We start from the raw sequence: 21,318 nt of genomic DNA on the forward strand, positions 1-21,318 counted from the left end.
CTACTGCTGTCACCAATGTAAATACTAGGAGGCAGCTCTGAGGCACTCGGGTCTCAGAACCAGTATTAAAAATTAATATTAATGCAGCTATAAACAGACTGAATCGCAAAAGTAATTAGAAATGATGTAGAAATTAAATGTAATTTTTTGAGGTGTGACTTTCCAATGATGTAATTATTTAATGTTTTCCATGCTTTTTACAGTGATTTCCTAAAAAGAAAGAACCCAGCTACTTCACCTCAAACAATGAAAAAGCACAATTCAGCACAGAAGTCTTGCTCAGTGGGATCTCTGCAACAAGTGGGATTGTCCATTACAAAGAATCAAGCTTTAAAACGAGGGAGTGAGATCGTTTCACCTGCATGGGGCCAATTACATAAGAAACAAAAGGCTGTAGAGCATGAGGAAGTCTCAGAGACCCAAACCTTAAAACAATCAACTGAAGGCAGTAATTTCCCTAGCAAAGAGCAACCTAAAATGGATGGCACAAGCAGCCTACAGCCAGAAGTCCAACAACTAGTCAGTAATGTACCTGAAAGTAAAAATTCTTCAGGCTGTTTGCTCTCCGAGACTAGGACACTTGAATCTGATTTGATGGCAAGCTCATTGGATGTCCAAACTAACACAAATAAGCTACTTAAACTAACTAATGAAGACATGAGGCTGGATTTAACACGGAAATATTTGTTCGTGAATGCTGGCAATAAGTTATCACCTTCCAGGGTTTGTAAAAATCCACCATATAGACGACTGAGCAGAGCCAAAAGGGTCTGCAAGGAGAGTGCCTCACAAACGTCTTCCCCAAGCCAGGGCCAGCTTTCCATCAAGAGCGCTTCTTCAATGGTCAATCTCAGTGTACTTTGGGAACCAGTGCCTCACCCTGGCAAGACGAGGAAGTGGCACAGTGACAAAATACTAAATGCTGACACCACAGTTGCTAGTGATTCACTAAGGGGCTGGTTGGGAGGGGAGGGAATGTCAGATGGTGAAAGTTTGTATTCTGTGGACTCTCTCTCTTCTGCATATGCAAACGCTTTAACAGAGCAGTTACAGGAGGAAGAGTTGGAGGGACAGCGATGCAAATGGCATGAGGATTGTAGCGAAAGTGATGACAGTCAGATGTCCCAGGATTCACTAGTGGACAAGGACCCAAAACTAGCTGGCATACTGAATGCTAGTAAACACGATGCCCATGTTTGCTTTTCTTACAATAAGGTAGCAAGGCACAAACTTGCAAATAGAGGAAGAAGTATTTCTCTGGACAGCTTAGCTGATGTGGAATGGCCAGGTGACATTTTCAGATTGGATTCAGCTGAATCAACAGCATCAGATGAAATGCCTGCTGAAGTGTACTGGAACCTACCTTGGTCTGAAGGTGATGAAAACGAAACCTGCCAGCCACCTGAAGTACTAAAGGATAAAAAAGAGAGTAGTGAAAGACAGCATTTCTATTTTAGCAGTAACACAGAGTTGAGGGCTATGGACATGGAAAAAAGTATACAGTTGGAAACTCTGGAGCCTAATGAAAATGATATGGATTCTCTGATCATGACAGATGCTTGGTCATCATGTGAGTCTAGTAACAGGAGTAATTTGAAGGTAGATTCACCTAGTGGTACTCCTGTTCTGGCAATCTCATTAGGGCAAAATGATATGTGTAGGGATGTGGGGCCTGAACTAACTGAAGGAGCAGACCATATTTGGGTCCACTCTATGTTTAATTTTGATCCACCACACAAGATGCAGCATCATAATGCAACCCATAATTTTCATGATACACCTGCATTTGTTACACTCAAAGAGAACACACCATGCACTGAGAACAAAGATGGCACATTAGATCGAGAAAAGGATTCAGCCCAAATAAAGGAACTTCTCATCTGTACACCTAGAACTTATGGAGTAACTATGCAAGAACCAAGTTGCACTGATCATACCATGCCTCGTGTTACTGAAATGCTTGACAGTTCAGAAATAGAAACTATACATGTACCTGCAATGAAGACACCAATAGGAATATCTATTGTACCAGATAGTGTACTTTCTGCACAGCAATCTCGTTCATTAATGGAATCTAAAGAACTTGTAGAGTCTTCTATGCCCAACACTTATTTGAAACTTTCGACATCTGGTACAGATACAGTTGTTTCCATACAGAATGATGATTTTGAAATGGAGGTAACACAGAGAAAACGACAAGAGAATACAGAAACAGAGAGAACCTGCACATGGTCTCAGTGCAGTCTGCTGAGTGATGACGAGTATCACAGAAGATATGATGTCCGTGGCAGTGCTTCAAGAGTGAATACAACCAAGTGCAATTCCTCGTCCAGCTTGGAGAAGATAACCATTTTTGGCACCGAACAACTTATTCTACAATCAGAAGAATTATTTTGCCATAGTCAATCTTATGATAAGACAGAATCCCAAACCTTCTCCGATTCTTCTTGCCCTGCAGCTGTTTGTAATTCCAGTAGTCTTTACAGACTAGCTGCTAGACCATTGAAACAGGTAGTGGAACCCAAGGCGGTGGTGGAAGGTTGTGTATATGTGGAAAAGAATGACCCAGTAGACAATAACTTGCTTATTGAGAGCATGATTCTGGCACCCTCATTAATCCAGAACGAGAGCAAACCCTTTTTGGAACTTAGTACAGTGCAAGATATGGATCCAAGTATTGTTCACTCAACTTTAATGAAGGATGGAAATAGTCAAACAGAACAATCATCTTTAGTACATGATAGAAGCAGACAAACTGTAAAACCCATTGTAATGCAGGGAAGTCTAGACACAAGATGTGCCGTAACCAAAGGAAAAGACAGTTGGGATCTGATACCCAGTTCAGCAATAAATGTTGACCTACAGAAAGAAAAGAACCACTTGGATCTGTTTAGGAATGACAGCAGGTATACTTCAACAGAAACTCTGTTACAGTCTGCAACCAACCCAGTGGATTCTGAAACCAAGGTCAGTGAGCTCAAGACTCTCGATGATGAGCATTTACACATGGTGAATAGTATGATTTGTTCTGAAGATTTCCAGGTGATAATTGAAGGTTCCTTTTCACAGGAACAAAACATTGCGAGCGGCACTGTGTCTAACAAAAAAAAAGTATGTGCATCAAAAGGCAAAAGTAATGAGAAAGAGATGAGCAAAATTTCATACAATCCTGATGTTGAAAAATGCTTGAACTATAAAAGCATCCCACTTAATGGTAACTCACAAGATCAGCAGCATAATAACAATGTACTTGCGGAAGAAATCACTGTATTAAATTTACCTGCTTCTGGGCAAAGTGCTCCCAACCCTATTAGTGAGAAACCTAAAAAAAATGCCATTGAAAGCGGGTTTTGGGATGGATTTAATCGCGATTACAATATTGCAGCAAAATTGAATAAAGCCTACAGTATACTTCCAAATAAACTCAACTTTCCTGCTGAATCTACTTCAAGGGGTCACCTGCCACAGCTTTTTATCAAAAAGCCTCAAGATATTAACAGGCTTGTTGAAGAAGGATCAGAAATATCACGCAATCCCAACATAGAAAGAATCCCTATGATGGATACAATGACATGCCAACTAGAAACAGAAAATCCACAGATAAATAAGAATGGTTTGAAAACTAAAGTTAACCAATCTACCCACGACTATAAAGAAACAGATGTAGCCATTGACTTATTAACAGCCCAATGTATTGAAGCAAACAGTATAAGAGAAGAAAGAATTATAAGTGACCATTTATTATTGGATTATGAAGAAATTGGTGTTGGCAATGTTAGTGCAGCAAAACTTGGCAAAAGTAATATGATGGTAAATAATGCAGTTCAAGGAGACCTATCTTATTTTGACCACAACTTGCCAGCAGATATGACTGAAGATTCAGGAACAATGACAGGCACTGGATTTTTGGAGGGATCTAAAGAATATGAAGTCACTGTTGAAAAGCAGATTAGTTCTGCAGGAACTTTCAAACAAGTTGTTCAAGGAACTGGCCATGCAGAAGAAGAATTGCTCAACAGGGGTGTTGAAGATCAGGAGAGAATTGTTTGCACAAAGTTAATTCTAAGAGATGGAGCAGCATGTAACTATCAAGGACAGAGCAAGTTAAAGGAAAACAGTGTTGTGAGTGATACAGCAGAGAAAGTTGGCAACAATTTTAGAACAACTGACAATTATTTTCAAGCTATGTCTCTGATAACCAGAAGATCCAGTGTAGCAGAAACGGGTGGCAATATCAGGGCCGCCAGTGTCAACATAGCAGATAACTCCGAAGTCTGTGCACTTCCTATTTTACAGAAAATCAGAACCACCTGTGCACCTAAAAGTAGAAACAAATCCAACGAAGTAATATTCTTTCATAATGAGGGCTTTGTAAAATTGAATGAGAATGACAGTGGTGAAACAAGAGCATTTCAAAAGGCGACAGAAGTGAAAGGAGACAGGATGCCTGGGGGCTTCAGATCTTCTAAATATTGCTTAGAACAAACTGGAGCAAGAAAATATTTTACAGAAAATGAAGATGCGGTTGGTGGAGCAGCTCGGGAGAGATCTCAGTTATGTGATTGGACTTGCACAGAAGCATGTAGCATAGCAGACACATCAAGTGTGGCATGTCAGAGCAAGATCAATGCTTCTTATGATGCTAGTCATACAAGAAATGCAGCAGGACAAGCCAAGCAAGAGACCTTTATGGTGGCTCAGAGTATTGTGATGGAAAACAAGAACCATCTAGAAACAGAGCACAGCACTGAAACAGTCTTAAACCAAACACAGTCAAAGTATGATTGTGAACTTCAAGTGGGAACTGATTTCTTAACATATCCAACTGAGAGGAATGAAATGCTGACAGATATCATTCAGGAAAGGTGCAGATTGTGTATTGAATCTAACCAGGAAGGAAATGACGAAGAGTTAATTCAAGACAATAACCTAATTGTTGAATTTGAGGGCAGAACTAATGATAGGTATATCCCTGATATAAATTATGTAACAGAAGCTGTAGGTAATCAATCACCGCCCATGATGGTTGACTGTACTCCAGATCTAAAGGAGATCACTGAACCTGCATGTGTACCTAAAGGTGTTACCAATATGATCACTGAAAATACAATGACTAAAAATTATGAAAATGTCAAGGGTTTAGCTAATAGTAAAAACTCAGTGGAAACCAGAAATAGAGCTGAACAAAATGGAAGACCTCTCTTAAGTTATAATGACAGTCAAGAAACCAAAATGGCTACCTGTGAGCTAGTGGAAGGATCGATACCACACTTGGGCACTAACAACAGATCCCAGTTGTCTCCAAGATCTGTTGAAGATACTAAAAATATTAAAGTAACGGGTACAAATTCAAAAGAATCTCCAATCAGAAAGGATATGTGTGAAGAAAAAATGCTAAGCTTCAGCAGAGCTGAAACTGAACATCGAGACTCCATCAAAAATCCTCATACAGTTAGTAGAAGTAGAACCTGCACTTTTAATGATCAGGGAACAGACAGCTTTCATAGTTCTACATTTATGGCACATGAAAGTGAAGTTAGACAAGTATTTGATATGCTACAGAGAGATGTCACTACTGTGGCGATAGGAGATGAAGTTGAGAGTGAGATAAATAAGCAGTACTGTCCAAAGATTTCTAAATTTATAAAATCAGCAGTGAGTTGTATGAATACCTCTAGAAATGAAGAACAAAAGGTATTGCAAGAGAAAATGTTGTCTGTGATAGAAAACTCAGACAGTGAGGCACTTCAAAAGACAAAGATGTTTGAAATGGTTCATGATGGTCATGAAAGCTGTTTGATAGCTACACTGTGTGATGTGGGTAGACATTCATTAAACAGTCAGCAACTGCGGACAAGTCAGGAATGTACACAAGCAAGAAGATTAGAGAATCGTGCAACCATGGATTTGAAAATATTGCCAGGTCTTCTGAAGAACAACTTAATGGCTGATTCTGTGGAAAGTAATTTGATCTCCAGTAATGGTTCTGCAACAGATGAGAATTTTCATTTGAGGAGGAGACTGAACCACAAATTGTCTTGTGAAAATATTGCACAGCAACAGTTGGCTGAAAGCAGAGCTATTACTGACACAGTTACGTGTTCAAAGGACACTCCTCTACTGCAAACCAATGACCAAAGTGTGTCATATGAAGAGACAGTGTCAATTTCAAAGCCAGCAGGAACCATCCAAGACACAGGTAGCTCACAATCAAGGAGGAATATAATTGAAAGGCAAAGCACAAGTGACGGTGTGGTGTCACTTCAGTCCTGTCTCTTTAAAGACAATCTTCAGGAAATTGATGAAGAAAAAGCCAGTGCAGGCGACTGCCAAATTAACAGTTCCATCTGCAAGAAGCAAGAATGTTCAGCAGCAGGGACATTGCCAAGTCAGGATATAGTTTTAAAGGAGGTGGTAGGTAGACACGTAATGTGGTACCAACTTGACGCAACAGCTATTTCTAATGTGAGCGATTTTCAGGCTGACCCACAGGCAGCAGAAGCATTAGTACATTCAGACCAGACCAGGCTTGCTGACCACCATTTGATGAAAGCTAGTGATGGGGCAGTCGCTAATCAAAAGCAGAAAACTTCTGAAAATATTGTTTATTCAGATCTAATTATGGCAAATTTAGGTTCTGTAGATACCATGACTTTACCTCAAAAGCACAATGTTTTTAAAAGCCATCAATCACTCTTGTTTTTACACGATCAAAATACATACAATATATGTTTTCCAGCCTCTGGCTTAAATGTTGAAAGCCAAACTGAAGTTATTAAAAGTTCTCTGCAAGATATTTCCCAGTTGGATGGAAGTCAGGTGGTACATGGGAAATCTGAAGTATTGCCGGCAAGGCCATTTGCCCATCAGTATGAAGAATCATGTACAAGCAGGTGCACGTCATCCAAATCTGTCCCAGCGAAACAAGAAGAAAAAGAGGTCCAAACTGAACAGAAATTGCATCTCCACAAAGAAAAAACAATTGAAACTCAGACACTAGGGGGTGATGCAAAGCATGTTGTCATGCCTAGATCAACTGGGTCAAGCTACTTGGAAAACATGTTGGGTTCTGAGCTGTTAAAGAAGCACCCTGCAGCAAGAAGGGATCAGGACCAGGCCCACATTCAAGGGCTCCAGCAATCTGTTCATGAGCAATCTTCAAGCATCACTGCATTGTCACCATCTTATCTGTTAAAGGCAGGAATTAAGCGCCATGATATTCATTTCTCAAATGCTGACTGTGTAAATACATTCAAACCACAATGCTTCATTGAATCATTTGGCCACCAGAAACAAGCTGCCTTGTGTTGCAGAAGGGGAAGGGAAGATTCTTCTGTGAGTTTGGTTGACGGAGATCTTGTTGGAATGGGTATTTCAGAGCTAACTGCGAATTCTTCAAACTTGCATGTAACAACATCAAAACAACCTTTAAAACATAGAGAAAAACCCATTACAGCTGACAATAAGATGACTTCTGAAACAGTTGGGTGTGCTAAAAACCACAATGATAAAGATATACCTGAGTCAACGAGGAAGGAGGTAAGTGGTAGTGAAAGGTATGAAGAAGCACAGTTACTGCTGAAAAATGAACTGAGTGCTTTTAAGCAAGAACTGTTTCGCAATGGAAGCACACTATCAGTGGATCTCTGCAATAAAAATCATGAAGTCTTAGCTAATGTAAAGGAGGAAAGGAAGTCCAAGTGCCCCACTGAAGTTGACTTCATACCTCAATACGTACTTGAGTGCAGTAACAAGGCCAGTGTCCAAACCAGGATTCAGAAAGCAGTTGAGACTGCTACGTCAGAATGTAAATCAGAAATGCACCACAGTGACAGACTTATAAAGTTGTGCACCCCTGTCCATCAGACCCATGTACAAGAACAGCCAGTAGCACATTTACAACAGACTCAGAATCAGTTGACTCCTGGACATAATCTTAGAATCGAATCCAAATTGCAAATAAAGGATCTGTACAATACTTGTGCTCCAGCTGAAACTGCTGAAACATACAACAAATTTTCCTCTCAAGAAAGTGATGATCTGCCACATGGCAGCGATCTGAGTTCTGACATTTATGAACAGAATGAGGTTTCAGTCCAACAGTGCAAACAGATTAAAGAATTAGGTTCTCAATCACATGAAAGCAGTAAATACACAGAAATGGATGGCGCTTGCCATACCACAGATCTCGTGGTACTTTCAGATTCTTGTAACAGTAGTTGTTCTGCATACTTTTCGGTAACCCAAGTCAATGAGGTGGATACTGAAGGACTTGGTTCTTCCAATTCAGAATTTTTGTATGGTTCAGATGCAAGATCTAGCACAAATACAACTAGTGCTCTAAAGAAGAAATCACAAAGGCTTAAAAGAATGAAACCTAAGCCGAGTGCAGACAAAACAAAGGACTCATCGAGCTCAGGTGAAGAAATTGACATTGAATTCCTTTCACTTAAAGAGCTTCGAACCAGACAGTGTGGGAGGGATATCAACAGGTTGCAGTCATATGTTTGTAAATGCCAAGAGTCAATGAGTACAACTAGGACTAAACTAGAAAGTCACCAAGAAGAAGTGAGGGTACCATTACTGAAACAGAAACAATCAGCACCAGTTGTCCATTTGTCTTCACCTAATGTTGACCTCTTGTTGCAAGGTTCCAGTGGGCACATTCCTGCTGCAGCGCTGATCACCAAACCTTTGGATACATTAAACCCAAGTGATGTTCCAGCATCACCATATGGAGAACAGGTTGTATACCAAATGGAAGCATGTGCAGAAATAGACATGGATAGAAAACGTGGACAGAAACTAAATCTTGAGTCTGAACTTGCAAGAGAGAGGGTTTCAGTCAATACTGATTCACACATTTCTACTAGTTATGCAGTAGCCCATTCCAGGGTCACTTTACCTTATAATCGAGGACAGATTAATCAGTCAGTCAAACAGCAAAGTGATGATTGTTGCATCTCAACGACATTTGATGAACTTCATCCAAGAAACTTTACTGAAGGAAAACTCAAAGACCAGCAGTTTGCTGAAGTAGAATTGAACTCCCATAAAAAGAAAGAACGAATGCATTTTGCTTCCAGTGATATTAATCCATTCACCCATCAGCAGGAAAGCAATGAATTGAGCAGAGCCAATTGGAAGCAGTGTGCTTTTGGAAGTGCAAGCAATGTGTGCAATGTCCAATCAAAACTAAGTCATCCTGGTAGTGTTATGAGATGTTCCAGTGTTGATAATGGATTGAATGTTCAAAATTCCCCCTTTAATTCACATTTAAGTTGTTTTGTCAATACAAGAGCAATATCTGACACGCTAAGTGATATAAGTGACTTCCAAGGGGAGACTTTTGAAGCTGCATACCCTGACCCTGGTGACCTTGATGGGGATACCTATCAAAGGTCATGTGACCCACCCATGGCTGCTTCATTCTTCCGATCGTCACAATCTCCAAGTTCTAATTCTGAATTTGAAAACGCTAGATCACAAGTTGAGGAGATTGTGCTTCCTTATCCGATAGAGTCTTCGGTAAAGTCATCCTCTAATGGGTCTTTGAAATTGACCTGCAACCAAGAAACACAAACATCAGGTGAAGTGAAACACCAAAAACTGTGGAAATACCAGAGAAGCTACACCCAAACGCCAATGCAGACACCCACGCAACAAGGTCCCTGGTCAAATCTTCAGAACCTTTCTGCCCATCTTTCACAGCTTCTTCATAGCACCACAGAGCTATTGGGTAATATCCATCCAAATGCAGACCATTCAAATGAAACCACTTCGCCATCTAATCAAAACAGTGGTACATCAGGAACAACCAGAACAGCAGACAGTTGCACCCAGACAGCAGTGGATGTAGCCATTCAGACAGAAATACTGTCTAATAATATCAACAAAGATAGCCAGGAAAATCCAAGAAAGGAAACGCAGAGACATTCAGAGTTTAATGTCATTGTAAAAGTGATTGGTTCAGATGTTAATGTGTCTCAAGAACACACTAATGTGACATTAACACTGCAGGAACGACAACAGAACAATGCTGTGTCAGATCTCGATATTCATCATGCTATTTTGAGACAATCGCTTTGTTCTCCTCCTTTCACGGAAGGTGGAAATTTATCCGTCAGGACGTCAACCCCTGCCTCACTAGATGCTCAGAAATTGGTAGCAAACTCTTCACAACTTTCTTCATTCAGTGCAGGCATTTCACCAGTCGCAGCATCATCACAGACATCAATAGACTGTGACCTCACACAAGGTACAAGTATCAGCTCTTTGAAAAGTGCGTCAGAATTTTCAAAGATGGAAACTAATTATCCCAGTCTCTCCGAAGATAGAGAAATGAATAGCTTTGCACAAGGTCTCCAAGCTGGACAAGAACCTACTTCAGCTGATATAAAGTCATCTGTCCTGGTGGACCGAGCATCATCCCCTATTCGAACATTCGAAGCTGGGTCAGGAAACCAGAGGTCCCGTAGCAAGTCTTTTCTGTACCTTCAAGGTGGAGAGCCACGCGAACGTTCTGTATATTGGCAAAGAAAGCAAAAGCCTGCTTCTTGGTATGGTTTTAATGAGAAACAGCAACAAAAGATTAATTCCATACAAATGGAGTCAGAAGGTGAGCAGAAGATGGAAATAAATGGTGTACCATTGGTTCTGTTGCATGAGCAAAGTAAATTTACACCGTGTGATTTGTCATGCTCAGCTAAACTAGACAGCGAAGCAGATCCACAGGATGGAGTTCAATCCAATTCAATTCGATCATCTGTGAGGCCAGAAGCAGCAAAGGCTTGCAATGAACATCACAATTGGCAGCATGAAAAAAATGTGATGAGATTAGGTCATGTTGTTAAACAAGTACCACTTTGTAACTCAACACAGTCCAAGGAAAGTAAGCCACAATTGATTCTTCAAAACATTCAGATGCTCTCTACCTCAAACAGTGATGGAAGAAAACAGGCAAATTATTCTGCCTTTCCAGCAACATTTCATAATTCTCCACTGGCTTCCCTTCCTCCCACTCTTAGTAAAATCAATGATGGTACCACGAGGCTATCTAGAAGGATCTTTCATAGATCTTCCAGTATGTCTTCCATGCAGCACAGCCCTCTTTCTGAAAATAGGATAGACCCCCATGAACAAAATGGCAGAATGTCACAGGATCAAACTCCACACCAAGATGATTCCATGAATGATTGTAATTCTATGTCAGGGGCATCCATAATGAGTGAAGACACTATCGAATTTGCCGCTGAAGACGCCCAATCCTTAGTTTCAAGTGGATGCAACACAGAAGTGCTTCTGAATGAGAACCCCTCCACACCTGGCTGCAACAGGCCACAAATGTCCAATTTGAGGACAGAGAACTGCAGAGGCCCAGAAGACTTACCTTTGCACAACAAGTTCTGCAACTGGTCTGGGGTACACTATAGTCCTCTGTCAACAACAAATTGTATTAGCACAACCAGCAGTTCACACAGACAGGCAGAGCAAAAGCAAACTAGAGACAGAGTTACAGAAATGGTGGGCTTCAAATCAGAGGTTCAGGATGAAAGGCAGAAGGAAATTGAAAGCTTGCGCCAAGAGCGCGCTCAGATCATGTCAGGAATTTACCTGGACTTTAACCAACACCAACTGACTGTGGAACTCACCGAAGCAAAGCTGAATTATGGCCTGGGGGAAACAGATGCTTTGTTAAGAATACTTCAAGGTGGAGCAGCGGATGACTTAAATGTTCCTATAAGGCAGCAGCTTTATGACAGGTAAATGTAAGAAATTGTCACCCACTTAACGTTTGCTGCCTGGTTGCATATTAACTAGCTGAAAACACCATGATGTGACATGAAAGCCTAGTTCATTATCACCTGGAACCTGTTCATCCAAAGTAATCGCCCACTGTAGGTTGCTGCCTATTTTTGCCACAAAGGCTAATGATCTTTGCCATTCATAAATTGTTTATCTTACAGCTTCAAATAATTTTCTCCTTCACATTTTTGTTTTCACCATCCTTGACCCTGATGACTTGCTCTATGTCTCCTGTCAGGAAGCTACAAAGGAAGTGGTATAAGTTATAATCCTTGTACAATTCCCTCCCGACTGGGGAAGCATTTTCTCTACTTGTGCATCACTATGTAACCACTGATGGGGAATGACTACACTGGGAGTCACAAAGCAACTACTTCTGCTCTGCTCATCTAACTCTGATACTTGACATACCACCTGAAATTTCCAATCAGAAGATCATAGAATCACACAGCATAGAAGGAGGCCATTCAGCCTATTGTGTCTGTGCCAGCGCTGAAAGATCTAAAAGAGCTATCCAATTTTTCCCCACAATTTTTCTTTTTTAGGTATATTTAACCCAATTCACTTTTCAAAGCTACTATTGAATCTACTTCCACCACTCTTTCAATGTATCCTGTATAACAAGTCATTGAGTAAAATATGTCATGACTGTTGTGTTGTGCTAGGATAAAAAGATATTTTCAATGTGATAATCCAATGTGCCACACATATATATATTTTTGTGAAAGTTAAGAGTGCAACACTCCATATATCATGTTTTGTATATAAACACAAGAAGTTCACTAGAGAACCAGGTTTTCCTGCTGCTTTCTAACTTTGCATTATTTAGAAAAGTTGCTGAGTTAACAGGAGTGGAGCCAAGAAACTACCAACCTAGAGAAAGCTTGAATTGACTTCAGGCCCTATTTAGACCTTTTCTGTCCAAAGAGTAGCTGAACAGTGCCTTAAATAATTCTGAAGACTCCAGAACGAGCCGCGCCCCTAGCCAAGCTGTTCCAGTACAGCTACAACACTGGCATCTACCTGGCAATGTGGAAAGTTGCCCAGGTATGTCCTGTCCACAAAAAGCATGGCAAATCCTACCCAGCCCAATACCGCCCCCCCGGCCACCCAGCCAATCAGTTCTACTTTCAATCATCAATAAAGTGATGGGAGGTATTGTTGACAGTGCTATCAAGCGGCACTTACTAAGCAATAATCTGCTCACTGATGCTCAGTTTGGGCTCAGCCAGGGCCACTTAGCTCCTGACCTCATTACAGCCTTGGTCCAAACATGGGTATAAGAGCTGAACTCAAGGTGAAATGAGAGTGACTGCCCTTGACATCAAGGCAGCATTTGACCAAGTGTGGCATCAAGGATTCCTAGCAAAATTGAAGTCAGTGGAAATCAGGACATCACTGCAGGAGCTCCTTGGGGTAGTGTCCAAGGCCCAACCATCTTCAATTCCTTCATCAATGACCTACCCTCCATCATAAGGTCAGGAATGGGGCTGTGTGCTGATGATTGCACAATGTTCGGCACCGTTCACGACTTCTCAGATACCAAAGCAGTCCGTGTTGCGAGTGATAATAAACTGGAACTCGCATGGAGTTGATGGCAGCGGGAACAGTCAGTAATTTCAAAAGGAAATTGGATGTGCACTTGAAAATAAACTTGCAGGGCTATGGGGATCGAATGGAGGAGTGGGACTGCCTGGATTGCTCTGTGGAGAGCTGGCATGGACTTGATGGGCTGGGTGGCCTCCTTCAGCGCCCTAAATGACTCTATGGCTCTAAGTTCATATGCAGCAAGCCCTGGATAGCATTTGAGCTTGGGCTGATAATGTGGCAAAGTAACATTCATGCCAGGCAACGACCTCCAACAAGAGAGAATCTAACCATCTCCCCTTGACATTCAATAGCATTACCATTGCTGAATCCTCCACTATCAACATCCTGGTGGTTACCATTTACCAGAAATGGAATTGGACCAGCCATAAAAATACTGTGGCTACAAGAACAGGTCAGAAGCTGGGAATTCTGCAGTGAGTAACTTACCTCCTGATTCCCCAAAGCTTGTCCACCATCTACAAGGCACAAGTCAGGAGTGTGATGGAAAACTCTCCACTTGCCTGGATGAGTGCAGCTCCAACAACACTCAAGAAGCTGGACACCGTCCAGGATAAAGCAGCCCACTTGACCGTCCGTCCCCGCCCCCCCCCAACCACCACCTTCAACATTTACTCCATCATCAATGAACAGTAGCAGCAGTGTGTATCATCTACAAGATGCACTGCAGCAACTCACGAAGGCTCCTTTGACAGCATCTTCCAAACCCGCAACCTCTACCACCTAGAAGACGAGGGCAGCAGGTACATACCACTACCTGCAAGTTCCCCTCCAAGCCACTCACCATCCTGACTTGGAACTATATCACCATTCCTTCACTGTCACTAGGTCAAAATCCTTCCTAACAACAATGTGGGTGGACTACAGTGGTTCAAGACGGTGGCTTGCCACCACCTTATCAAGGGCAATTACAAATGGGCAATAAATGCTGGTCTAGCCAGCGGCTCCCACATCCTGTGAATCAATAAAAGCAAGGGACATGTCAGGTTAACAACTAAAAATCCCAGTTATGCTGTAAATCCCACAGTGCTTGTGAGCCATACACGAGAGATCCAGCTATTTCGTTCATTCTTAGGACTGTACATATAAATATGGGGAAGAATTTTCCCCCCATTGTGCAGGAGCGGGCGTGTGCAGGCGCGCCTCCAATCGGCGCCCCCAACTGGGGGGCCAGGTAAGGCTATGCGGTCCCTGTGCGGGTGGGGGCAGATTCCCTAAGCCAGGAGTGCGCTCTTTCGTGCATGCGCATGAAAGAGCGCACTTGTTTCCCTGAGGCTAAGTGCTGCCTCGGGGAGATCGGCGCAAAATTTAAAAATGGTCAATGGACAAAAATAAAATTTCCCTGACATGTCCCCTCATGTGCCACTGTCACATGAGTTGGGACGTGTCCATCACTTTTATTCAAACTTTTATTCAATTTTTAATAACCCTCATGAAACCTCATCCCGCCCGTGTATGAAGTTTCATGCTTTTTCTGAAGCCCGCCAGGGCTCCCGGCCTGCCCGCCAACCCAAAGGTTGGACGGGCAGGTCCATTAACTACTTGAATTAATTTTTAAATGGCCTCAATAGGCCGTTGACAGGTCGGCGGGCAGACAACTGATTCGGCTGCGCCCCCGCCAACCTGAAAATTGAAATGATGAGTGATGTAAGGAGTTCCGCCCAACGTCATCCAGCGTCATTTTACGCATCGGTGAGCGGGCCCCCCCCACCCGCTTGCCGACCTCAATATCCTGGCCATTGTGTGTAAGCAACAAGTTGTCATAGCTTGTGCACCAAAATTAATTTATTTTATTGCTTTTGAGCCTTGTATAAATGATCAGGAATATGACCCAGACCTTTTACCACTAATTAATTGTAAGGAAACTGAAAACATGTTGGCTCAAACAACATAGCTGAGTGCACTTTAAAAAACTGTAGCTAACAAGCTCTTAAAATTCATTCCCATCTTGTAAACTTATTCTTTCTAATTACTTTATGCTATTGTAGTCTTGTTATGTTAGTATTTGCTGCTTTAAACTGCTGTTAGCTTTTAACTGTATATGAAAATGATAACAGGAGGCCATTCAACCCCTCAAGCCTGTTTTGCTATTTAATTAGGTCATGACTGAATATGTATCTTAACTCCATCCACCAGCTTTGGGTTCCATAATTCTCAACACTAAAAAAACCCACCAATCTCAGTTCTGAAACTTTCCATTGACCCCGTCCCACCCCCGAGTCTCCCCAGTATTTTGGGGAGAGTGTTCTAGATTTCTTCTACCCTTTGCGTGATAAAGTGTTCCCTGACATCATTCCTGAATGGACAAGATCTAACTTTAAGTTTATGCCCCCTTTTTTCCAGACTTCCCCACCAGAGAAATAGTTTCTTCTATCTATCCTATCAACTCCTTTAATCATCTTGAACACATCAGGTAGATTTACCTCTTATTCTTCTGTACTCCATATTATCAGCATTGTCACCTTAGGAAAGAACCAGCAGCCATTGATTGAAATATCTGCCGCCATGAAGCAAACTCATTTCTTAATGTCGAATTGGATTTTTTTTAAATTGTACCTTTTATTGTAACCATGGCAACCCCACTAATCCGTAATAACTGCACATTGCTATAGTAACAAAGAGATTGGGTATCATGATGGAGACCAAAGGGATAACCCTCTGATTGATTAGAAGTTGTCTGAGCAGAAGCGACATTCAAGGCCAAAGATGTCATCCATTTTAGTAAATGTTGTGGTAACTAATATTTATGCATTTTGATAGTGCACTCAAATTAACTCTGCTGAAGGACCGAATGTGATGCAGTCTGCAGCTATGTTAGTCACTTGATCGTCGCTAAAGTTTATTAAACTATATCAAAAAAATCTGCACACTGATTTTCTGTATTTCTTATAAACATTACAAAAGACACATGAAAACCATAGAGGCCTTGAGAAAGGAGAGAGTTGAAAAACTACAGAAATTCAGAAGGACTCGTAGCCTGAGCCCACAGAAACATATAACTTTACGCTGCCAAAAGAATCCGACCACATCCCATCATGAACAAGACCTCCCAAGCAAATGGAGGAACTACCTGCAGCGGTTACGCCAGGATGTTGTGGAAAACACAAGGTAAGTCCTCAATTATATAAGGAAAATTTCAGCAAGGAATTGTTAGACAAGTGGAGCATCAGCACCACTGTGGAGAAAAATATTTATATTGAGTGAGTGTTCCAGAAGCATTCAATCTTTCATTTGTCTGTTTATTTGAATCATGTTACACTTCTTACATTTAGAACAGTTTAGGATGTCCAGAGGTCACAAAAGGATAGGCTAACAAAGCAGTTAATAAAGCAGGTAGGATCCCAGGCTTTGTGAACAGAGGCAGAGAGTACAAAAGCAAGGAAGTTATGCTCAACTTTTATAAAGCACTGGTTTTGCCTCAACCAGAGTATAGTCTCCAATTCTGCATGCCACATTTTAGTAAGGACGTCAAGGCCTTGGAAAGGGTGCCGAAAAGATTTACGAAAATGGTCCCAGGGATGATGGATTGCAGTTGCAGGGACAGACCGGAGAAGCTGGGTTGTTCTCCTTAGAGGAGCGAAGGCTAAGAGGGAATTTAATAGAGATGTCAAAAATCATGAAAGTAAGGAGGAAACATTTTCAATGGCTGAAGGATTGATAACCAGAAGGTACAGATTTAAGGTGATTGGCAAAAGAACCAGAGGCAACATGAGGAAAACCTTTTAACACAAAGAATGGTTAGAATTTGGAATGCAATGTTGGATAGGGCGGTGGCAACAGATTCAATAGTAGCTTTCAAAAGGATAAATACTCAAAAGACAAAAAAATGCATTGATATGAGGACAGCAGGGGAGTGGGACAAATTGATTGCTCTTTGAAAAAGCCGGCACAGCCACAATGGGCCAAATGGCCTCATTTTCATGCTGTATTTTTCTATGATTCTATGTAAATGTCCTTTTTTATCTTTCCCTTTTTTCTTTCTTTTCCCAAATTTGACCAATTTACATTTCTGGGTCCAAGTTACTAGTGTATATTAGAAACAATGCTGGCCCCAATACTGAGCCCTGATCCCCCACTCCATACGTTTTCTAACTCATTTTTATAATTTTTCCCTTGCACATTTAGTCAGGAAAGGTTAGAGTAAAATGTATGGCATTCTTCAGAGAATTGATTGTTGTTGAACTGTATCATGAAATTTCAAGAACTATGAACAATGTTTTGTGCTTTTTGGTTATGTAAAGGAATCATTTCATCATCGGTGAATGGATGTCAGTGATAGCCTATGCATGATCTTAGTTTGTTCCTGCCTTGAAGATCTTTGCCAAAGCAGTAGTTAAATCCAAGAAAATAAAACACACAATGTCTGGTGGTAACATGCTTTGTTGTAACCCTCTAGAACTCAAGCAGTTGTCAAGGGTAGAGAGGAAACCACTTCAGAAATTGAGTATCTACTTAGAGATTATCAGAAGGCTCGAGAGGAAGCGAAAGTGGAAATAGCAAAGGCAAGAGATAAGCTACGTGTAAGGGCTGAGAAGGAGAAATGCCGTTTGCAACAACAGATGATCTCGCAATTATTGAAGGTAACCTTCAGGAGATATCAGATCTAATGGGACATTTGTGTACATACTGAATAGCCATGAGTCATTTGACATTAAATGTATTGTTATATGAATAAGAGTTTAGTTTAAACTTGTAATGATTTTTACAACAATCCCATTGATGAAAACTTTCAAACAAACCTGACACTGCAAGTATATGATGTGCATTTAAATCTGTAACTGAATGAAATTAACTAGCAACATTGTTAACCATTTGTTAAAAGAAAAGATGAGCACCACAGTCAGAATTGGAGTACGGAATATAATTACAAGCAAGTAACCTCTCTGAAAATGACAAAATAGAATATATTCCATTTGACACAATTATTTACTTATTAAACTATTTACTTAACTATTAATGTAAAAGTGAAAAGAATAATATGCCTGCAAGCGTGCATATACGTGCACTTTCTAGGAAATGTCTTCACATCGATCAAAAATATTTTTTTTATTAATCCTCAACTTTTTTAGAGCAGTTATACATTTTGTGAAGATTTGGTTCCACTGATTATTACTCAGTATTAATTTTTGAATGTTTGTTATATTTTTCCCTCAATAGGAGGAAGGAAGGGTGAAGAATGTAGCTAGCAGAAGCAGCCTGTGCACGGGGTCAAATCTTAGTCTGTCTTCCAATCCCACATCAGGCTACAGCAGCAGCAACACAGCCTTACCTGACACCAACCCCCAAACCAAGGTCAGAATTCACACACTGGTAAACGAGCATTGGCTGACTGATGAGAATTTGAGTTTTTTTTTAGTTCTTATGATGGATAAAATGTCAGTTATTCTTGGTCCTAATATCCCAGCTTGGTTCGATATATAAGAACCAAATTATCCCAATCACTCTTTGTTAAACAGCATTTACATAGCACCTTTCACAACCTCAGAGCATCCCATAATGCTTTACTGTCAATGAAGTGCTTTTGAAGTGAAATCACTGTTGAAACTGGCAACTAGTTTTGAACATAGGGCTTAGGTGCAGGAGTAGGCCATTTGGCCCTTTGAGCCTTCATCGCCATTCGATAAGACCATGGCTGATCTGACTGGGGCTTCAACTCCACCTTTCTGCCTGTCCCCCATAGCCCTTGACTCCCTTGTCTACCAAAAAAACCTTTCTAACTCAGCCTTGAATAAATTCAATGACCCAGCCTCCACTGCTTTCAATGGAAGAGAATTCCACAGACTAACAACCCTCTGAGAGACCCTCATCTCTGTCTTAAAGGGGACACATCTCATTTTTAAACTGTGTCCCCTAGTTCTAATCTCTCCCACTAGAGGAAATATTCACCTGCTATCCACCCTATCAAGTCCCCTCAGGATCTTATATGTTTCAATAAGATCACTTCTCATTCTTCTAAACTCCAATGGATATAGCCCAACGTGTTCAACCTTTCTTCTATAATAAGTCCTTTATCCCAGCAATGAGCCAACTGAACCTTCTCTGAATTGTTTCTAACACAATGATATCCTTTTGCAAATAAGGAGACCAAACCTGTACACAGTACTCCAGTCATGGTCTCACCAAGGCCCTTTTATATTCCATTCCCCTTGCAGTAAATGCCAACAATCCATTTGCCCTCTTAATTACTTGCTGTACCTGCATGCTAACATTTTGTGATTCATGTACCAGGCCCTTCTGTACCATAGAGTTATTCAATCTCTCTCCATTTAAATAATATACTGCTTTTCTATTCTTCCTGCCAAAGTGGACAATTTCACATTTTCCCACATTATACTTTAGCTGCCAAATTTTTACCCACTCACTTAACCTACCTATATCCCTTTGTAGACTCTTTACTACCTCTTGACAACTTACTCTCCTACCTATCTTGGTGTCATTGGCAAATTTAGGTATCATACATTTGACCCCTTCGTCCAAGTCATTGATATAGATTGTAAATAGTTAAGGCCCCAACTCTGATCCCTGTAGCACTCCACTTGTTACAGCTTGCTTACCCAAAAAAGATCCATTTATCCCTACTCTCTACTTCCTGTTAGCTAGCAATCCTTTATCCATGCTAAGGTGATCCTTTATTCCTTATCCATGAAGAGGTAACAGAGAGAGTTGATGAGAGCAATGCAGTTGATGTTAAGTACATGGACTTCCAAAAAGCATTCATTACAGTGCCACAATTTCCTAAATAATAGAACCTAGCAATTTCCCAGTGACAGATATTGGGCTAACTTGCCGATAGTTTCCTGCTTTCTGTCTCCTTCCTTTCTTGAATGAAGGTGTTACATTTGTGATTTTCCAATCCGCTGGGACCTTTCCAGAATTGGTGCACAACAAGCAGCAATTAAATAATGACTGGAATATAATGACTCTTTTAGTGATGTTGTTATTCCAGAAAGTATCATGGTGCATCTATGTTATGAGAGGGTAGACGAGGTCTCATCCAAAAGGCAGCACTTCTGACGGTGCAGTATTCTCTCAGTATTGGAACAGAGTATTTACTGTGTATAATACATCTGAGGTTAGAAATATCAGATTTGTATGTATTTTTTAATTACTCAAAAACGTAAAAAGCTATACATTAGATCATGATCATTTTTACATCTGATTTCCAGTAATCAGTTAGTGTACAAGGCAACTTTTTACTCTTTATACAAGATGGTCTATTGTTATAATCCTTGGCCAGATCCTGGGACATGAGGGGGAGATGCGGTTAGGGTTCACTAACGTTTTGTTTAAAATAGATAAAGTTTGAGAGCCCAGATGATTAAGTGAATAAAGCCACAAGATTCCACTATACAAATTCAGAATGATAAAACAATTTACAATATCCATCTTGTACTCTAACATTCAGGGTAAGTATGAGGTACATGTGAATTAGCAGGCAATCTATGGTCTGACACACCACAATACACAATAGATGACAGATGCAACCAAAACGGATTCCATGGATTTCTCAACAACCCACCCAGACGTTTGTCACATTGTGAGCCAACCAATCGCACTGAAACTTCATCTTCCGCACGAGGGTTTCTAATCTCCACATTTGAAGATCTCGCCTTAGAATTCTCTTCAAAAGTCACTCCCACTCAGACGTCTTCAACCATGACCCACCTTGCAGGCTTTCAGTCTCGCTTTCTGAGATTCTTTTCCCCTAGATTTCTAAGTACGCTCAAGCTTCACTTTCCATGCACAATTTCAGATCTTCGGCCATGCCAAGCAGAACACCACTGTTCCAAACCTTTGCCCCAACGGCCCGCAGCACGGAGTCACCAAACTTCAGTTGCTTTCTCGGATCTTCTGGGCTCCTCTCATGCACACTTTGCTTAAAGTCTGCTCCCTGCAGTTCTTTCT

The 21,318-nt window shown here is 41.0% G+C and overlaps 1 protein-coding gene across 2 annotated transcripts in view; it reads left to right on the forward strand.

Moving 5' to 3' along the window:
- stard9 (StAR-related lipid transfer (START) domain containing 9) overlaps window positions 1–21,318 on the forward strand; it is a 374,404-nt gene that overhangs the window by 313,777 nt on the left and 39,309 nt on the right. For both annotated transcript variants that reach the window (XM_078562913.1, XM_078562914.1), the window contains exons 24-27: window positions 204–11,762; window positions 16,318–16,521; window positions 17,810–17,993; window positions 18,571–18,705. In XM_078562913.1, the coding sequence (XP_078419039.1) occupies window positions 204–11,762; window positions 16,318–16,521; window positions 17,810–17,993; window positions 18,571–18,705 (12,082 nt within the window). The remainder of the gene's footprint in view (window positions 1–203; window positions 11,763–16,317; window positions 16,522–17,809; window positions 17,994–18,570; window positions 18,706–21,318) is intronic.

The sequence above is a fragment of the Cetorhinus maximus genome, chromosome 18, assembly GCF_964194155.1.
Source record: "Cetorhinus maximus chromosome 18, sCetMax3.hap1.1, whole genome shotgun sequence".
Taxonomy (NCBI): domain Eukaryota; kingdom Metazoa; phylum Chordata; class Chondrichthyes; order Lamniformes; family Cetorhinidae; genus Cetorhinus; species Cetorhinus maximus.